At 39.0% G+C, this 18,761-nt stretch overlaps 1 protein-coding gene across 12 annotated transcripts in view; it reads left to right on the forward strand.

Moving 5' to 3' along the window:
* Positions 1–272: 272 nt before the first annotated feature.
* Positions 273–18,761, forward strand: part of ADAM23 (ADAM metallopeptidase domain 23) — an 82,947-nt gene continuing 64,458 nt past the window's right edge. For 6 of the 12 annotated variants that reach the window (XM_069781693.1, XM_069781695.1, XM_069781688.1 and 3 more), the window contains exons 1-3: positions 277–1,072; positions 2,143–2,369; positions 12,756–12,832. In XM_069781693.1, coding sequence (XP_069637794.1) covers positions 904–1,072; positions 2,143–2,369; positions 12,756–12,832 — 473 coding nt within the window. In that variant the 5' untranslated portion in view covers positions 277–903. Of the gene's footprint in view, positions 1,073–1,266; positions 1,402–2,142; positions 2,370–12,755; positions 12,833–18,761 lie in introns of those variants that run through there. The other 6 variants (XM_069781692.1, XM_069781697.1, XM_069781689.1 and 3 more) reach the window with 5 other exon arrangements.

Genomic DNA, 18,761 nt, shown 5'->3' on the forward strand with positions numbered 1-18,761 from the left:
GGCAGAGGAGAGGGGCCTGCCTCTGCTCCCCGGGGAACGGACTGACCCGGGGCGGCTTCTTCCCGTCTCCAAAGCCCCTTCCGAGCCTTGCTCAGGGCTGCTGCTCCTTCTCAAAGCAATTTCACTCCGCGTGAAGTTCCTACAATAACTCGAGTATTTCCGAACTCCGCTTCTTGCGATCGCGCACGCTGCAGGAGCGGGTTTCTCTGCGTTAGCGCCTTCGGGCAGCGGCGTACTCGCTCTCTGCCCGCCCCAGGTGCACGTTACAACTCGTCCGGGCAGCCCGAGGCGCCGCCCGCCCCCGCGGGCAGCGCGGAGGCCCTGACCGCCGCGGCCTTCCCCCGCGCTCCGGGGCCGGCCGGCAGCTGTGCGCCCGGCTGCCGGCGGTCACCGCGCCGGGGGCGGGGGGACGGGCGGCAGCACCCCGGCCCGCTCGGCGCGCGTCGCCACCCGTCGCGCGAGGGGGAGGCGGCGTGCCCTGCCGCGGCGCGCACCTGAGGGGGCGCGGGGGCGTCGCGCTCTCCGCCCCGCCGGCGGCAGCAGCACAAGGGACAGCGGCCGCGCGGCCCCGCCCCAACCCACGCGCCCGCCGTGGGACGAGGTCGGCGCGCCTGCGCCCGCCGTGGGGTTAGCGGCTGGAGGCGGGCGGGGAGGGTGCGGAGGGGAAGGTGCGCGCGCGCCGCTACCCGCCCGCCCTCGCGCTGAGGTAACGGTCTCCCGTAACGGCGGAGAGAGGAGCCAGACGGGCGGGTGCCGCCGCGGGGAGCCGCTCTGCCGCGCCTCCGCCCGCTGCCCGGCCGGGCCCCCCCCGCCCTCCCCCGGGCACAGCCCATCGGGGGCGAGGGCGCCGCGCTGACCCCCCCGGCCGGCCGCCCCCCGCGCCGCCCCGGGGCGCTATGAGCCATGAAGCCGCCCGGCAGCATCTCCCTGCGGCAGCCTCGCTGCGGCCGCCGCTCCTCCTCCGCCGCCTGCCGCCCCACGCTCCTGCCGCTCCTCGGCCGCCTCGTCTCGCTGCTCCTGCTCCTCCATGGCGCCTTCTGCCCCCGGGCCCGCGCGGCTGCAGCGGCCGCCGGTGAGTATGGCGGGTTGTGCGCCTGTGTGTGTGTTCGTGGGCGTGAGGTGTCGGCTGCTTCTCGGTCCCCGTCCTCCCCCGGCCCCCCTGCCTCCCCCCGGGTGATAAGCCTCGATAACATCCATTCCTCCTGAACGATTTCTTTCTCCGCCCCTTCCAGCTTTGTGTACGTGTCTGCTTCGGCGTGTAGAAAAATGGGGCTCAGAAAATGTTTTCTTGGCTTGCTTGCTTCTTACAAAAGTGAGAAATGTGAGGTATCCCCCTCTGATCTTCTGAAGCCAGTGCTGCAGTGCTTTAGAGGATGGTCTGTGTAGAAATACGCTGGTGAGGTATGCGACAAAAAAGGCTTAGGTGGTTTTTGTGTGTGTTAGGATGCATGTGTACGGGGATCTGACTGGGAAGCTAATCTGTTTGGGGTTGGATTTTTGTGTGTGCTTTTTGTTTATTTGCTTTTGATTGCATTTAGATGACATGTGGAATGCTGAATATAATTGGTTTGTGCATCATGTTATTACCGTTATTGTTACATAGCTTGTTGATTGACTGTATCTTGAAATTTTAATGAGGAAGGATACAGGATTTAATCTGAAAAGCTGTCACTGAAGAAAAAGGCTCTTGTCAAAGTTAAAAGAGAGAGGTAGAAAACTTCTTCCGAATTCAGTTTGCCTTAGGAAAATGGGGAGTATTCTTAGACTTTTGTAGATGTATATTTCGTTTTCTGTGTCTGTGTGTCTCCAACAGAGAAGAGAACTTAGATATCAAAGAGGGTGTAGGCTACACAGCCATTAAGTTGGGGTTTTTTTTCCTCTTGGAGGTTGAGAGGCATTAAAATATTTATAATCCGTGACTGCATATGAAAATGTATATGCATTTAAATAAGTAATGTTATTTCTGAAACCATTTTATGTGTGAAAAATGAATCGGATCTAGCTCAATGAGTAAACTATCTTTTTGTTTGCTTGAGTGATTCGTAAAATATTAGAATAGTGCAAGCTAAATATGTAGCTTTTTTTATGGAAATAAACACATTCTGCCATCTAATTTATGGTTGACATATCTTTCTTCCTCAGACCTGCATTGGAATGAAACGGCAGGCGGTATGGAGGGAGTACTGGCAGGTGAAGAGAATACATTTCAACAGAATAAAAGCAGTAGCAGTAAAAATAACAGCTACAGCAATGCAATCCAGAAAGAAATCGCACTGCCTTCAAGACTAATCTATTACATCAACAGAGACTCTGAAACCCCTTACCATATCCTGGATACTAGGGCAAGGCACCAGCAGAAACATGACAAGGTAGGGTAAAAAGAGGCTCATCTGCAGAATTTTCAAAATGGCAATATGTGATGTGGAACTGTGTGTGAATGTTATATTCATTATAATGCTGCTGATGTAGATCTTGGAGACTTAATGGTGGTCCTTACCACCATTTTTAGGAATTAAAGGAGGACATGTAATTAAACAAGAATGTAATTTCCCTTGTGTTAATTTAAAAAATAATTATTTTGAATTTCAGGATGGTTCAGAAGCTGAACTGGAGATAAAACGAATAGGAATTATGCAGAGTTGACTTGTCTGAGCATCATAGATTTCGGTGTCTTGACTTATGGTATACCATCATCAACAAAATGCTTTTTCCAAAATAGTTCTAGACTGCAGAAATGTCTAGATAGGGAGTTTCTTTAGAAACCTGAACTTACAGCATGAGTTACTTGGCTTTGAGTGTATCATGCACTACCTAATAAATGCAGTATTGGTTTCCTGCCAGTGTATGACCAGTGAAGACCACTGTAAAGTGTTACCAGTTTTTGTCAAATAATACCTGCATTTTTCATTTTTAATGACAAGATCTAGTATTTAATTTTGTGTAGATGCAGATAGTAATTTTTTTTTTCTGAAATTGCATGGGATTGAACAAACTTTGGTTTTGTGAAATAACTTGATAAAGAAGTAAACCTATTCTAAACTGTATCACTTAGGAGGCACCCTTTAAAATCATTCCATCCTATTTTCATAAATTTTTATTTAAAAAAATTAACTTCTTCCCTCAGGTTAAAATGGTGAAGTGAAGGTAAAGATAGTTTGTATAGGAAGAGATTGCCATGGTAGAGACAGATTGAAGAGAGACAGCAAAGCAGATCAGTGTGTATGATACTACTGAAGGACTTAGCTATAATGGCGTTCCTACCTATTGAATTGCATTTCTTTTGAAATTTTAGAAAGTGAATTTATTATGCATTATATGTGCTTTTGTTGATATTGACTGTGTGCCATTTCAGATGTGGAATTAGTATGGAGGGACTGTATAATCTGTGAAAAAAGGATGAGATAGTTGTATAGTTTTGATGTTTTAACAGGAAGAAAGGTTGCTTCCTAGCTTATTGAACTTGGATGCCAGGATGTACCTTTGGATGCATCTGAATACAGCAATATATTACGGATGGCACAGAAAAACTGTTCAATTGTTGGGAAATGGGGCTACTGAAGAGAATGCTACATTTGGAATTAATACCCCTTTAAAGTGAGACCACTCTTTAAAGAAACTTAAACACTAGGGACATTCTGTTGCCCTCTTGGGAAGAGGGGTGTGGGAAGAAAGGAATTTGCAAGTGCTTGCAGACCTGCCTTTGGGAATAGTGCTTCCTCCATGTTTCTACATGAGTTTTTCCTTGGGAATCCACAGAGGAGAACGTCTGCCAATCTCTTTACTTACCCAGCATTGCTCACGAGAACATTGCCCGCTGTTGCCTATCCTTCCTATGCCCTACCTTATATCTACCCGTTGGGGTAAAGCTCTGCAGAAATCAGTGCTGACAGAATTGGTATTGATTTCCTTGGGTATGCTTGCTGCTGAGTATTGTGTAAAGTGGATCTCCTTTCTACTCACTGTGTCCCTTTTAAATGTAGGGAATGCTAACGCTGCAGTTTTTACTACAGAAGGGTTCTTTAAGCTTGGGGCTTCGTGGAGAGTAACATTATGTTGACTTCATTCTTCTAGCATGAAAATTCTACTGCTTTGATCTATTTAGTTGAAGGAAAGGGTTGATTATATTCCTTGTCTGGATTGATTTTTGCATGTCTTGCTTCCAGAGTGCCATAGAGGCCTTCCCCCCCGGCCCCAGCTTGTATCTTGTGTCTTTCCTTGCATGAAGTCATTTCTTTGCCCTTCTATCTATTTTACCAATAACATAATAACAAATATTTTGGTTGTTCTGTTTAACATTCACTATAATTGTCTCTGTAGAGCAATAACTTGGGGGGAGGAGGGGGGAAGTCTGCCTAGGATGTAAAAGGAAAACAACCCATAAAGAAAACAGAATACAGTTGGATTGTGAAAGATACATGAGGGATTTTGGTTTTGTTTTGGGTTTTTTTTGGGGTGGGGGATTTTTTAGTACTGCTTTTATCCTTTCCCAGAATAAAAATAAATGCTGTATTGTAATAAGTCCTACTTGCAAGATTTTGCTGTCTCCCATATTGGTAATAAAAATAAATAACCAAAATACCTTTATAGTTGGTGAAGAAAGAAACCTATATTTAGGATTGATTTTTAGCACATGAAAAAAGCAAAGACAAATGTGATGACCTTATATACATACATAGTGGACAGTTGAGGAAGAAAAATACCTTTTTTTTTTCTTTTTTTTACTGTTCTTGGAACCATACATCCTTTAACCTGTATTTTCTTGTCAGCCTTAATACACCATTTATAGTCATACGATGTGGATATACTCCCTAACTATGGATATTATTCAGTAGACTACTATTTCAGTAGTTCCGTGGAACTTCATTATAGTGGCCAGAAGAATACAAGCCATATGGATAGTTTGTGGGATTAGGCCTGAATACCTCAGCAATGCTGAGTCACTATAAGGAGAGGGGAAGAGCAGAAGAAATTGTGTGCACATGGGAATAAAGAGGTAGAGCTAGAGAAATATGATTATGTAAAATGATTTAAAATATTTTTTTAAAGTCTCTTCTTAAAAGTAAGGGTCTGCAAACTTTTTCATGAATTATATATAGAAATGAAGGGCTGAAAGAGGAAACAGTGTACCAGAGAATCAAAAATTTAAATAATAAATTGCTTTCTTAGCACTGATCCTCTTTATCCCCTTTTGAATTTGGTGAAATGCCATCATAACGAGATGGTGTATGTGATCTAAACTGTTAGTAGAACCTCTCTCATTCCTTCTTATTCTTCTAAGACGCTTTTTCTCACTGTTGCATAAAAGGAATGTTCACCATAGTTTTGACTAAGTGGTCTATCTCCAAGGTGGGCAGAGTTCTAGTGTATAGTCTATTTTCTCTTTGTGTTCTAAAAAAAGCATATTTTAAATACTTGGTGCTTGAAGACTCTAAAATCTGTATACCTGTTTCCTCATAGTCAAATTAAGGCTAGCTGGTTTTGAGTTCTTCTGAAGTTATTTTTAGTGTGAAATGCTCAGAAATGAGCATCTGTTTATAAAAACACACTGAAGAAGCTCACAAGAATCCTTAAACTTGCTGAAGAGGTCTGAGTCATCTGTGTTCTGTGGCTCTGTCTTTCTAAACTTCTGCAGATGGAGGTAGCATTTTGAATGAACTGGTAATATCTTTATTGAACCAGATGACTGCTTTGATTCATTTTCACGGACTGCATATACAAGATTGTTAGGACCTAGCGGGAAGACTGCATAGGACACCACTTGTCACAAAAGTCTAGGAGCAAGTCTTTATGGTGGCCAGCAGAGGGAAAAATCTCCCAACACAGGATGTGATCTCAAGATAATAGTATTGCCAGAGAAACACAGCTCAGGGCAACCTTACCAAACTTTGAGTGGAAAATAGCTTGAACTAGGTGCATATGAAGGGAGACTGTATCTGCTGGATGGTTGCTAACTGTTTTTAGATCACTGAATCATAAATTCTCAGAAGTTATAAAGAAGCAATGTCTTCATGCATAATTTTAAGCTGTTAGTGTAATTTTGGGGAGGAGGCAGGTGTTAAGAAACCTGTTTTGCAGACCCTAATGACTGAAAAAAAAGTGTGATAGTTTTAACTGAAGACAGTCGTGTCGCCCCCCCCCCCCCCAAAAAAAAAAAAAAAAAAATTAGTTTTGAGCTATTTTTCTTGGGGTGAAAACTCCAGGTGCTTCTGTTCAGCTCAGCTGTTTGTCATATAAAGAAAATATTCCTGCCAGGCTGAATGTTATGTTTTCTGCAATGTTGCCCTGCTTTAAAGGTTGAGATACAGTGCTCTCTCAGTCCTTTATGCAGCTTCGGTATGTAGTGTATGAAAGTGGAGAGGGAAAGCATCTTTAAGATGAAAAGAAAACAACTGTATCACAGCCATTGCAAAGGGGGTGTTATTGAAGAAAAAGCAGGCCTGTTTTGTAAAAGATGAAAGATCGTGGTTAATAATCTCTCAAGAGGTGACATCATGTGAATTCTTACTAAAATCCAGATTAAAATCCTGTGCATTAATTACTGTCTTCCCTTCCCTTGCCTATCTTAGGCCAGGTCTTCACTTTTAATCCCTGTGTAATAAAAACAGATCAAAATAATGAATGAACTTCATGTGTCTTATGTGTATGAGTTTAAGACTATTGGAGAATCTTTGTAGTATTTCAGCTGGCTTTGCATTTTTTTTTTCAGAATTTTCTGAGGAGCAGCTTCAATTTATACTACTTGCAAATAGATTATTTTGTGTACTTTTTTTTTTCTATTCTATATTGAATTTATATTAATGCAAAAGGCTTATCTGGACTCTGTGTCTTTAGTAGTTACTTAAAGGAGGGTTCAAATTGGTCTTCCTGTCTTTTGGTTTCTGGGAGTAGAAGGCCATCTGCCTTATGCCAGCTTCTCATTGAGTAGATCTACATCTTGGTTTCCTAGCTGAAATGTGGGTCATGATACTTCTAAAACTTTGTAAATCCCCCTCCACCCCCCCCCCCCTTTTTTTTTTTTTAAATATATTTCTGGGTCCTCTCATGAGCTTCAAGCAATAACCTACAAAAGGTTTCAGTTCCTAAGTGTTAGGTAATGCAACACTTGCACTTGTTAGGCCTTGTTCTGAAATTAAAAAAAAAAAAAAAAAAGAAAAAAAAGATGTTTATAGGTTTTCTAGCATTTGTGGAAAGCTGGGTACTGCAGGAAAGCGGTCCAAGATATGGATGCACTACTTTGTAGAATCTTATGAACAAAACCCCGAGAGGGATATGATTTTAGAGGCCAGTGTCACTACGGACGGGTATCTAAGTATTGTCATGTTGGGAGAGCATGGTGGGTTCTGGTCTCTGGGGTTAAAAGAGCAACACTAGGATTGCTTTCAGTGTAGGCCTGAGCCTTTGTTCACATGCTGACAACCATTCTTCCAAAGAACAGCCTTCAAGGCTTGAGGTTCAATTGCAAAGTAACCTCTCTATTGTTAATCGTTAAAGACCAGAAACAAATCATCAACAGGAACTTCTCTGAAATCCCCGTATGTTTTAAGCATGAGTTTTTACATGCTGCTGTGATGCTTATGTATGCTGTTTCGGTATGAATTGCTTTATTTCCAGTGAATTGTGGAAGGTTATCTTGGCATATGTGCCATATAGTAGATGTTTTCCGAACACTAAAGAAGGATGGCTTCTGTATAAAGTCTGAGGATACGCAAACAAGCTAAAAAAAGAGTGAGGAACTACTATATAGTAAGTCACGTTGATTTGTGACAAAACTTGTACTATTAATAGAATGAAGGTCTAGATCAAAAAACGTTTTAATGGTGTAAAATCCATCTAAATCTGACTTAGATTTCTAATTACAAAATGGGAGTGATGAAACTCCTTGCTCAGCTACTGTAATGAGAGAGGCAGCATTTGGCCATTATTTTAAGTCAGCAGAACTGTATGTAAAAATAGATTTCTAAAAGCAGTGAGCTTGTTGTTTGGAGATCATATCTGTATGAATATAGCAAAAGACCCATAGGTACTATCAGTCAGTTAAATAATGCTGTTACTTTTGTTTAAAGACTTGTGACAGAACTTAGTATTTTTGAAGGGATAACACCTTATTGCACTTGGCATAGTTTTACTGTGATGAAAGTAAAACCAATATAGTACTTTACTTTTGGTGATGATGGTTGTAAAATTCCTGAAAGTCTGGAAAAAGTGAATTATGGACCAATGATGCTGAAGTGCAATAATGAAAACAATGAAAGCATTCAAGTTGTGACATGAATCAGTAGAACTGAGATTCCACTTACAGCCCTCTAGTCCGTTTTTATCGTGAAACTTACAGTAAGCTAATAACTGATTTGAAAGAAACTGGAATTATTTATGTATATGGATTTTTAGCTTGGAAAAAACCCTGAGAGCTACTGTTTTGCACAAGCAGCTGCAGCACTCTTAGAATGTCCCTAGTATGAAGAATCTCTTATTACAGTAACTATGCTAGTAATCTGAGCTTCCAGAACAGTGAAAAAAGATTTGTTTCTCCCCCCCCCCCCCAATTTGGGTTTGGGGGCAGGAAAAATTTTAGACTCAGATCTTCCTTCAAACCACTCCTCTATATATCATCAGTAAGTCTGCTGCAGAAAAACTTTATGTAGTTTTGCAGCTTTGCTGTTGGGGTAGCTTAGAGCTGTCAAAGTGGGAACCTCTCTGCAGAGGTTTTTAGATAATAAACAAACATGTACAAAGGAACTTGGTCTCCTGTTTATGTAAGTAAAGAATACTCATGCAGATGTGAACATAGGCATGTAGCGAGTGGTACAAGAAGGTGATGTTTAATATTTTTCCCATGAAAAGACATGGTAAGATATCTAGCCCATATATGTTCTTCAAAATGTGTACTAATCTACGTTATGTTCTTGTTTGAATTTATATTTCTATGCCAATCAGAAGAACACTGTATTTCAGATTATACTTCAGGCATTGTATTACACAGTAGCAGATAAGAGACTACTGTGACATGATAAGAATTCCACAGATACTCTTCTGAAATACTTCCTACCATCACGGTGATATATTATGGTTGCAACAGCTAAAACACCTGGTGACTCCTTTCAGGATTAAATACTTCAGTCTCATTACTTTCACCTGATTTCTAGCTTATGGCTTTCATGGGTGGTTATCTGTTATTAAACTGGCTTAACAAAACCTGTATTCTGCTGCAGTGTGGTGTATCAAGTTCACCTGAATTCAGAATGGTGTTTTTGCTAAACTCCAGGGATTTAAAATCCAGTAACCAGTGGTTTGAGCTGAGTTTGGTGGAGAACATACCCTACTGCAGGGTAGCAAATTAGTGTCAGCTGCTTTGCAGCACTTGCTTATGTGTACAGGCTGCATCTGTTAAGTGAGGCACAGCAATAGATAGCAAGTGGTCTTTTTATATACAGAAGTGATTGTTTTCAGAAATAGCAATGATATTATATGTAATCCTACAAGACAAACTTTTTCTTATGCTATTGTAGAAAAGTTAATTTAAATAATTTTAAATTGCAGAAGGATAAAGAATACATGGTTGATGGCTTAGAAACTTAAAGGATGATACGTGTGTATCATTGAATTGGCTTGATTGGACAAAAGAAAGGCTATAGCAGATCAGAGTAGACGTCCATCTAGCTGTCCCTGAGAGCCATCAGTAGCAGATGCCTAGTGTGGAATATAGGAGCATAACAGTCATGGGGTGCTACTTCCTAGACTGGTCTCTCAGATTCCAGCAAATTGTGGCTCAGGATCTTCTGGGAACCAGAACTTGTCTCCTGGATTTAATAGCCCTTGATGGGAATTCCTGATCTTGAGGTTATCCAGGGTTTTTTAAATACATGTATATTTTTAGTATCTGTGATGTCTTGTGCTGAACTTTCAGGATTTTGGCCTGTTTCAGTATACCGTGATTGCTTTTGAAGTGTGTTTTATTATTCGAGGTGGTATGTCATCCTCCACACTTAAGCATTTTCTTGATCAGTTAAGTAGCTTGAATCTTCTTGAAAGGAGAGAGATTTAAGAGTTTGGCTTATTTAGTTGGTTTGGAATTGGCAGTCAGAAGAATAGTAGGGACAAAAAAAAAAATTTGAAGTGGGAAACAAAATACTTGGGTCTCTCTCTTGCAGGTGATTAGCTTTGCTGCTCTTGTTCTAAATAGTGTTTCAAAGAATACACATTTTAAGTAATGTGTAGTCTGTTAGGAGAAGTGGAAGAAATGCTGCACTTGTATCAAACTGAAAAGAAAGAGTGTATTTTTATTTCTAAACTAACCATGGAAAAAGTATATGGTCCCTTTTGATGTTACTTTTTTTCTCAACTTGGCTAAGTACAGTGTTTGGGATCACTGGTAGTTAGTATTATTTCTAAAACAGCTTGTAAACATCATTAATTATATACTACACTGAGTAAATCCTGATTGAGCAGCCACTCTTTGCCACGTTAACTATGTCAGGAATGTTATGTCATAGATCAGTAAATGGTAGTCTTATCTTAAAGGAAAGACTCAATCTTCATGGTTTGTATGTAAAAATGCCGTATACTCAAAATTACCATGTTTATCTTTGAGCAGGAGATATTTTGAAACTTCCAAGTACATAGTACATGCTCTTTTAAACTTTCCAGATAGTTAATAATCGTCATGTTTGTGGCATGTATATGAAGACACATAATTTTAGGTAAATGTTACATGTGGAGGAGACTCAAAGCAGTAGCACCTGTAACTCGTAAGTGGAATCTTTATGGGATAAAACTAATTGCAATGCTTTTCCTGCAACAAATTTTCATGCTTTTTTAAAAAATTAAATACATACATGTGCATGTTGAAAACATGAGGTTTTTGTCAGACAGGTGCTTTTCAGGCACCTTGTGACACTTGTTCCTTGGTTTCACTGTGCGAAAAAAGTGGAGCAGGGGCTGAAAAGCCTCTCCTACTAGGCATGCATTTACACTGAGGTTCTGTGCTTTTTTTTTTTTTTTAATGTATATGCTGGCTTTCTTCCTTGCAGATTCTCTCAGATTTTTTCTTATGGAGATTCTCTCCATTGAGTCATCTGTTTGTCTTTATACTCAAACTGTTTTACTCTGGTGATTCAGAGCAGCTGTAAACTGAGTTTGCCAGGCCAGTGTTATCAGTGAATTGGTGAACTGGTGAGACGACTGTTAATTTACCAAAAAATGTCACAGAGAGAAAGCTTGATACTGGCTTGCTTCCATATTATTTTAGATATCACCTAGGAATATTATTTTTAAAATTCTTGATTAAAGTTAGTGTATTTTTTAATAGAAAAAAACCCCAGGATTTAGGTAAGAGATTGTTTAATGATACTGAAGATCTTTAAAATATTTTGTAACTCCACACTTTTTATAAAGAAGCTTGACAACAAAGCTCTGTGACCCTGTTGAAAGAGATGATAATTCTGCAGGCAAAGAATGATTGACTACCACAGGAAACATCACAGCTGATTTTAGTCACTATAGCAACTTTTAGAAATTTTTTAAAAAATTATATTGAAGTGGTTTATCAAAGATGATGGGTAACTTTGCTGAGAAATAAGATGAAAATCAGTGCTGCTCTGTGTAGTGCAAGAATGGAAGAGGAACAAAAAGAATTTATCCTTTGTGGAAAAATTTCCAAAGGAGAACAAAATTGTAGGCTTTGTGGGCTGTAAAGGCTAACTTTCATGTTAAGTTATGTTGTAAACTAGCTAGAACTATATAGTTTTTGTGACATACCTGAAGATTCATTGTGGTGTTTAATAAAAAATAGTATTTTTGTCTTTTGATTAAAGGGCTTAGTCATAATATTCCAACTTCATGTAATTATTAATGCTGTATCAAATTAGTGTATAAGTAAGCATGATTTGATTAGACCATTATTGGGGAAGAGGTCCTATGAAATTCAGATCTAATCTTTTCCACCCTGCTGGAACAGTGTCTTCAAAAAAGAAATTCTTGGATCATCTTTTCTCCTTATTTTTCTAGAAAACAGATGAACATGTTTTAAATGCCTTTGGCTTCAGTTACAACAGTATAGAAAAGGATAAAGAATACAATTTATATAACTGAAAAAAATTGAATATCCTGAAAGTTAAAGTTAACTCCCTATGTGAGACAAGCTCATGTTGTTTTATTGGTGTTGTATGTTGAGCAGCATGAGTCTTCTGTGTGCTGGTTTGGCTATAATGCCAAGTAAAAAGTCTGTAGTTGTGAAAGGATTACTTTGAAGGAGTCTTTCATAACATGTAATATAAGGCTTGCCATGATTTTATTATTTGAAGGTGTGTATTACAAATGCTTTAATTATTTCAGGCCTTTTAAAGTGAATGAATACAGTAACATAATTAAAAGAACAGTATACTACATTACTTAACGCTTTTATCTGTATTTTGCCATAATCAGATGACTATATAACATTTATGTGAATCTTTTTTCCTTTTTTTTCCTTCTTGTTTTTGTGAGAAATGAGTGTGTATTTGAAAGCATGCTTTTCAAGTACCATTTGCATCTCTCTTCTTTTACCCTCTAAAAAGGCATATTCTTCTGAATCAGAATTTGGTACAAGGGCAAAGCTTTTCATATGCCTGTGAGATTCATGAAAATAAGCGTGTTTTCCATAACTTTATTTTTCACAGGTGTTTGTCACATATTTGTTGCATATAAAGCTCAGTGATTCTTCTGACAACTTTAAATGTTCTGCAAAACTGTGTAGTACTGCTGTGTGTTCATGTTTACAGGCTGTACATCTGGCCCAGGCAAGTTTCCAGATTGAGGCCTTTGGCTCCAAATTCATCCTTGACCTCACACTGAATAAGTAAGTGCACAATTTGAGGTTTCTTTCTTTCCTGCTCTTGTCTTTAACTTATGGTACAAGGTCAGGGCATGTGAAATCCCAAGATCTGTGGAAAAATATGCTGTTATCCAAGTTTATTAATACAAAATAACATCTAGCCTTTTTAGAGCAAGCTAACTGTTATCCTTGCTGATGCCTATAACACACATACCTTTAAAATTTTATAATTCATCATAAAATAAATGATGATGGAGAGATTCCAGTACCAGTAATGCTTGAAAGGTGTGAATTTTCTTGTGCATTTTTTTACTTATTGATGAACTGTCATGCAGATGTTGTTTTAGTTGCTCAAGTTGATGTGTAGGAATATTGTAAATACTTGTATGAATGGCTTATCTTTAATGATCTGGAAAACATGCTGTTGTCGCTATAATCATGAAGTTCCTAATGAGGTGGGAATCCTAACAGTTTGGCTGTACTGAAAGGTGTGGCTAGAGTCTGTCCACCAGTAAGATAGACAATTTTACGTAATCGTCAGGTCTAGAAGATCTGACTTGTAATACGGGTCAATGGCACTTTAGTTGTTTATATCACATCTATTTATATCCCCAGCTGAAGGTATGGAACTATGTTTTTCTAAAAATTGTAATGAAGTTTTTTTGCCACTGAAAGTTTACACTGAGAAAGCTTAAGAATAAGGTGGAAGTATAAAATCAGTACTAAATTCTGGACCGGTAAGATTATCTACAGTGTTGCTTAAAAGTGTATTTATTTACCCCTTCTGCTGCCCTTGAGCCTTTCAGCACAGTTAAAGGAGAAACAAATTTACAGAAACAATTGCATAGTGTTTTTAAAAAAAAAAAAAAACAAAAAACAACCAAAACATGTTCCTCTGGTCTTGAGGTCCATATGAGGTCTTACTTTGGTCTTAACTGTCACGTAATGAAAGTTTTGTTAGGGAGAAAAATGCAAGCTTATTAAATCTAATAGCTTTTCAAAGCAGCAAGATATGGCTTTATAAAATTTGCTGAACTGTTACATTCACATATTTTGGTGCTTGGCTACTAGTTATCGGATGTTTTGCTGTAAAGGTGAACTGGGAACATTTTCCTTCATCCAGGCATGATTTTGAAGTTAGGCTGCTCTTGCAGTTCCGTCTTTTAAAATGTGACACAAAGTCTGGAGTGGCTGGGAAAAGAGGAGTTAATATGAAGGCAGAGAATGGCACACAGAATGGAAGGAGAAAGAAAGCTTGAAGATAATTGGGTGTTCTCTAGCCTCTGGAAGAACTGTAGCATAGTGCAAGACTACAGTGTTTCAGGAGAGCTGGAGCTGGACCCATGCAAAGTAGTTTCCAGTGGGGTAATCATGACATTTGTGAGGGAACCTATATCTAGTGGCCTCTAAGCTACAGGGAATTTCTCCTCTTGGTCTGCTTGCCACTGTTCCTGTTTGCATGTCCAGCCAATAGCGAGACTGAGCAGATTCCCAAGATGGCACTAAACATAGGGTATGGCTGGTCACACAGATCATCACAGAGAAAAAACATTGCCTTTACTGGCACCATGTGTAAACACGAACAGCACTCAGGTGAACAAGAATACAAACAGCCTGATAAAGTTCTCCAGGTGATGGGAACTGGAAGCTTGCTAGTGAAATGCGCACACCAGCCCTCTCCTGATTCACAAGCATGCCCACATTCAGACTCAAATGTTAACACAGGCTTTAAGTTGATCAAACATTCATGTCTAGGCCTGAGGTCTCTTTATCACCGGCTTAGACCTTAGGTCTTTCTAGATACAGGTCTTCTCATAGTTGTTGACTGACCCTGAAGTTTGCTTGCACATCACACCTATGCAGAATAGAGAGCAAAGTCACTCAGAAGATATGAGTAGGACTCAATAAACAGAGGCCAGACTGTAGCGATCAGGTGTGGGGCTGGGCCAAACAAATACTGACTTGCAGCTTACACTAGTGACTCCTTTTTATGCCACTTCCTCTCCATTTTCCCATGCTTGTTCTCCTGATTCACCTTCCCTACCTCTGGCGCTTCCCCTGGACATCCCACAAAAATGTTTGCACATTTCCACAAGCCCCTGCAGACATCCTGTAATAAGTTTTTTCTTTCCCAGGACACCAATGATGACATTGTTTACCACTTCTTATCTGTTCTAAAGTTCTGGTTGAATCTCTTCAAGGCCATGCCTGAGTGGCTCTTTCCATGGCCTGTCAGTCAGTGACCTAACAGAGATAATTACAAAGACCAGAACTCTTATCTTCTGTTCATTAGGGTTTGTGAGTCTGAGTGTTGGTTGCTTTTCCTGTCCTAGTCCCTTATGCTGAATGGCTGTTAACCAAATACCATCACAAATCAGATAGCCTTACATTCCCCACACCCTTGCAGTGTTAACCATTGTCCAGCCCTGCTGTTTGTCCTTGCTTATTTATAACAACAAAGGGTCCATAAAGAAAGTAAATGTACATATTTTTTCTAACTGTGGTTCCTTTATCAGCAATCAAGAAATGCAATATCTTTCACTTCAAAAAGAGAGAGGAAGATCACTTGCTGTGTACCTTATGCAAAGAAGTTCTGCTCTTGGGGTATCGAGAATTTTCTTACTGGCTATGTGTAAGGTGCAGGGTGTTCAGGTGCTTTATTGGTACCCCTACCATTTGCCTCTATACATCAGGTTTTCTCCTAGCTTCCTATGTGGCTTTTGACTCATAAATGTTTAACTCTTGATCTGGCTCTGCTCCAGAAAATAATGACTTCAAAAACCTGCCCTACTTCTTGACCTGACATAAGACTCTCAAACCGTAAGTCATAAAACTTGTAACATCTTAACTTGTAAATACCCGCAGACAATGATTTGAAAAAGACCCATTCAGTTACATTTATGTGTTCAGCAAAATCCTGCCTTTTGCTACTATGTTGGATTACAATGAATTTTAGTTGGCATACTGGTATTACTAATGTCTGGTCAGAAGGAAAGGCAGAACAACAACAGGGCCACAGACTTGATCTGTTATGTGCTGTTGGCCAAAATAATCCAGTCACATGTGGAATATGTATTCAAAATCTGGAATACCCTTGGATATGTTGAATGTATATTTGTGTCAGTTACTCCAAGGTGAGTTAATGTCTACTGCTCTGTGTGTGTATTCTGGTTTTGTCCCTTTTTTAGGAAAGTTCTTTGAGTATATAAAGCTAAAATCAGAGGATTGTTGTTGCCTACAAAACAGATTTTGGTTTTAAGTTTTCTTTACCTTTGTTGGAATCTGTGTGGTTGCCTACCTTCTATGTTCCAGCTGCTCTTTTTTTCACAGCAAGTAGTATAACCAGGAGGTGAAGAAAATTGGATATTCACTTGCATTAGTAACTGTCAGGATTTTGTAAGAAGAACACATGGCAATCTGGAAGTTTCTGGAGCACGTTAATATAAATTCTTACTTGATGTTTTCTATCTCGCTATAGTGCAACAGCACAAACAGCTTGAAGGGAATACAAGCTCATCAAACCTCTTGAATCCAATGTGCAGAGACAATTCAAATGTAAGATTTGTATGGAATTTGAATGGGTAATCAGCTTTTCAGTTGCACAAGGCCTACAAATGTTAAAACAGATGAAATATAATTTGTTATTCTGAAGGTCATTGTTTGCAGCTTTTTCTGACAAGAAGACTCAAGAAAAAAGATTAGTTTTGAACTCTAACAACGTGGGCTACTCTGAAGTTTCAGACATTTTGCCCCTCGTTACACTTAAATGTTTGACCAATTTCAGGCTGTCAGTGTGATGTAATTTATGACAATGCATAATAACTGCAGATATGTGGATTATGGAAGTAATTTGATGCAAAAAATAATACTTTTTCTAATCTGTAATGGATTAAATAATGTTTTTAGTTAATGCTCTTACTACAAAAATGAAAGATTATAGGGTACTAGTGGGGTAACGATTAACCCCATTTGAAAAGTTAGACTTTTTATAATTCAGCTCTGATTGCCCAAACTCAATAAATTTCCTATGCAACAAGTAACACGTACCATTGTCTTAAAACCCAATTTATATAAAAAGCCTTTAAAAGTGTTCATTAATTTCAGTAAATTCATATTTTTGCCCTCAATATTGTTAATTAATGGTTGTAACAATGTAGTTGAATAATCAATGATCCTAGGATATCTGAACAATTTCTTACTTTTTTCATTTATGTATTATATACACAATGTATATATACATAAATGTATATAATACACAAATGTCTGTGAGGTGCTAACAAATTACTTTTTAATGATCTGTTTTCCACCAATTTGTAAAAGGCTTTTAAGCTGCTGCTCTTCTGTTGAAGGCCAAGTATTTCTGCAGGTAACTCTTATGTCCTGTTTAAAGCTAGCAGTCTTTATGTTTTGATGTAGTACTAAAACACATCAGAAAGCAATACTACCAAAAGCTGTGAATTAAAAATGTCTACTTGCTATTTTTTTGAGTGATGAGTATATTGTCTGGCAGTTTTCAGCCAATGGTCTAGCACCAGTCTCTAAGTAAGGAGTCACCTCCAGCACTGGGGGCTGGGACCATGCTTTCTCTCACTGGGACTGTGGTGTCTGAGGCCCATACAACGAATGGGGAATTAGGTACCTGAGCTGGACAGAAACAGAAGGTAAAAACCAACGACAAAAAACTTCTGTCCCTTCCTACTGAAAAATTCCCTCCAAATTTAGGATTCTGGGGGAAGGGGGGAAAAAAATCACCAAAACCAGCCTGTATTTTTCAGCTTTTCTTTCTTTTCCCTGTAGAAGTCTACCTTTCCAGGAAAATGGATTTTTCTTTTCAATTAAGAGGTCATATGAAAAAAATCTGGCATCTTTGGCATGAACTGAGAAAAAACCCCTACCATGTTTGACTGTAACATGACTTAAATATTTGAGACCTTAAAATATGATGACTATTGTGAGCAGTCAGTCTTTGAAGTGCAGCATTACAGCCAACATATTACAGCCAATTTTATCCATCAGTTTAAAGCTTATAATTGTTGTGTAGTCTTTGTGTATGTTTCTGTAGGGCTGAATTTAATTTGAGAATAATTCCAGCAGAGATTACATTGTTAGCATAATTTAAAAAACAGTGGGGCAGTAACTGGGTTATTTGAGAATCTATTTGATTCTTGTTTTATCTCAAAATTCTTTTTTAATGGAAATGGGAGAACTAGTCACAGTTTTCCAGAAAGAAAACTTCAAATGTTTATAACATTTTCTTAAATAAAAGCTTAAACATTTAAGGTACTAAATGGATCCTATGAGATACACAAGCTGTGTAAATTAAATGTGATAATATTACTGTGGCAAGCTTAACTCTAGTCAGCTTTTTAAAATTTGTTACAGATGAGATGCAAAGAACTTGGTGTTAGGATTTTACAACAATGAGTGTGTACTCCTGTGAGTAAGTGCAGTCTTGAGTGTCTCAGCTGTAGGTAACAGGGCTTTACTGCCTCATTTGCCACACCCAGAACTGGAGGCAACCTATTAAAAGTTATCATTGCCTTAGTGGGCATTTCATGTGCAAAAAGACTTAGAGACAGATACTAAAACCTCTATATATTTTTCAAGACATTAATGTGTGAAAAAAGCCTTCTTTTGTAATTTTAAAAATTATAAAAACCTGATGGTGTGAAGAAGCTTCCTTCTCAATTACTGTGTTCAGCCATAAATTAGAAGCATTAATTAAAAGCAATATTTCAGTAATTCTGTCTTCTCTTAGTATTTTGTTTCTGTAATTTTAAGTGTTTAGTACAATTCTCTTCAGGTATTTTTTTTCCATCCTGTCACTAAGGTTATGATAAAAATGTGTATAATATTATGATGCATTTGCATTTTTATGTTCACTAATGTGCACTGTTTAGTGTTTTACTCGTGCACTCTTCCAGGAATACAGTAGGAGGCAGCACTAGTCCTG

Source organism: Haliaeetus albicilla, chromosome 4 (genome assembly GCF_947461875.1).
Source record: "Haliaeetus albicilla chromosome 4, bHalAlb1.1, whole genome shotgun sequence".
Lineage (NCBI taxonomy): Eukaryota > Metazoa > Chordata > Aves > Accipitriformes > Accipitridae > Haliaeetus > Haliaeetus albicilla.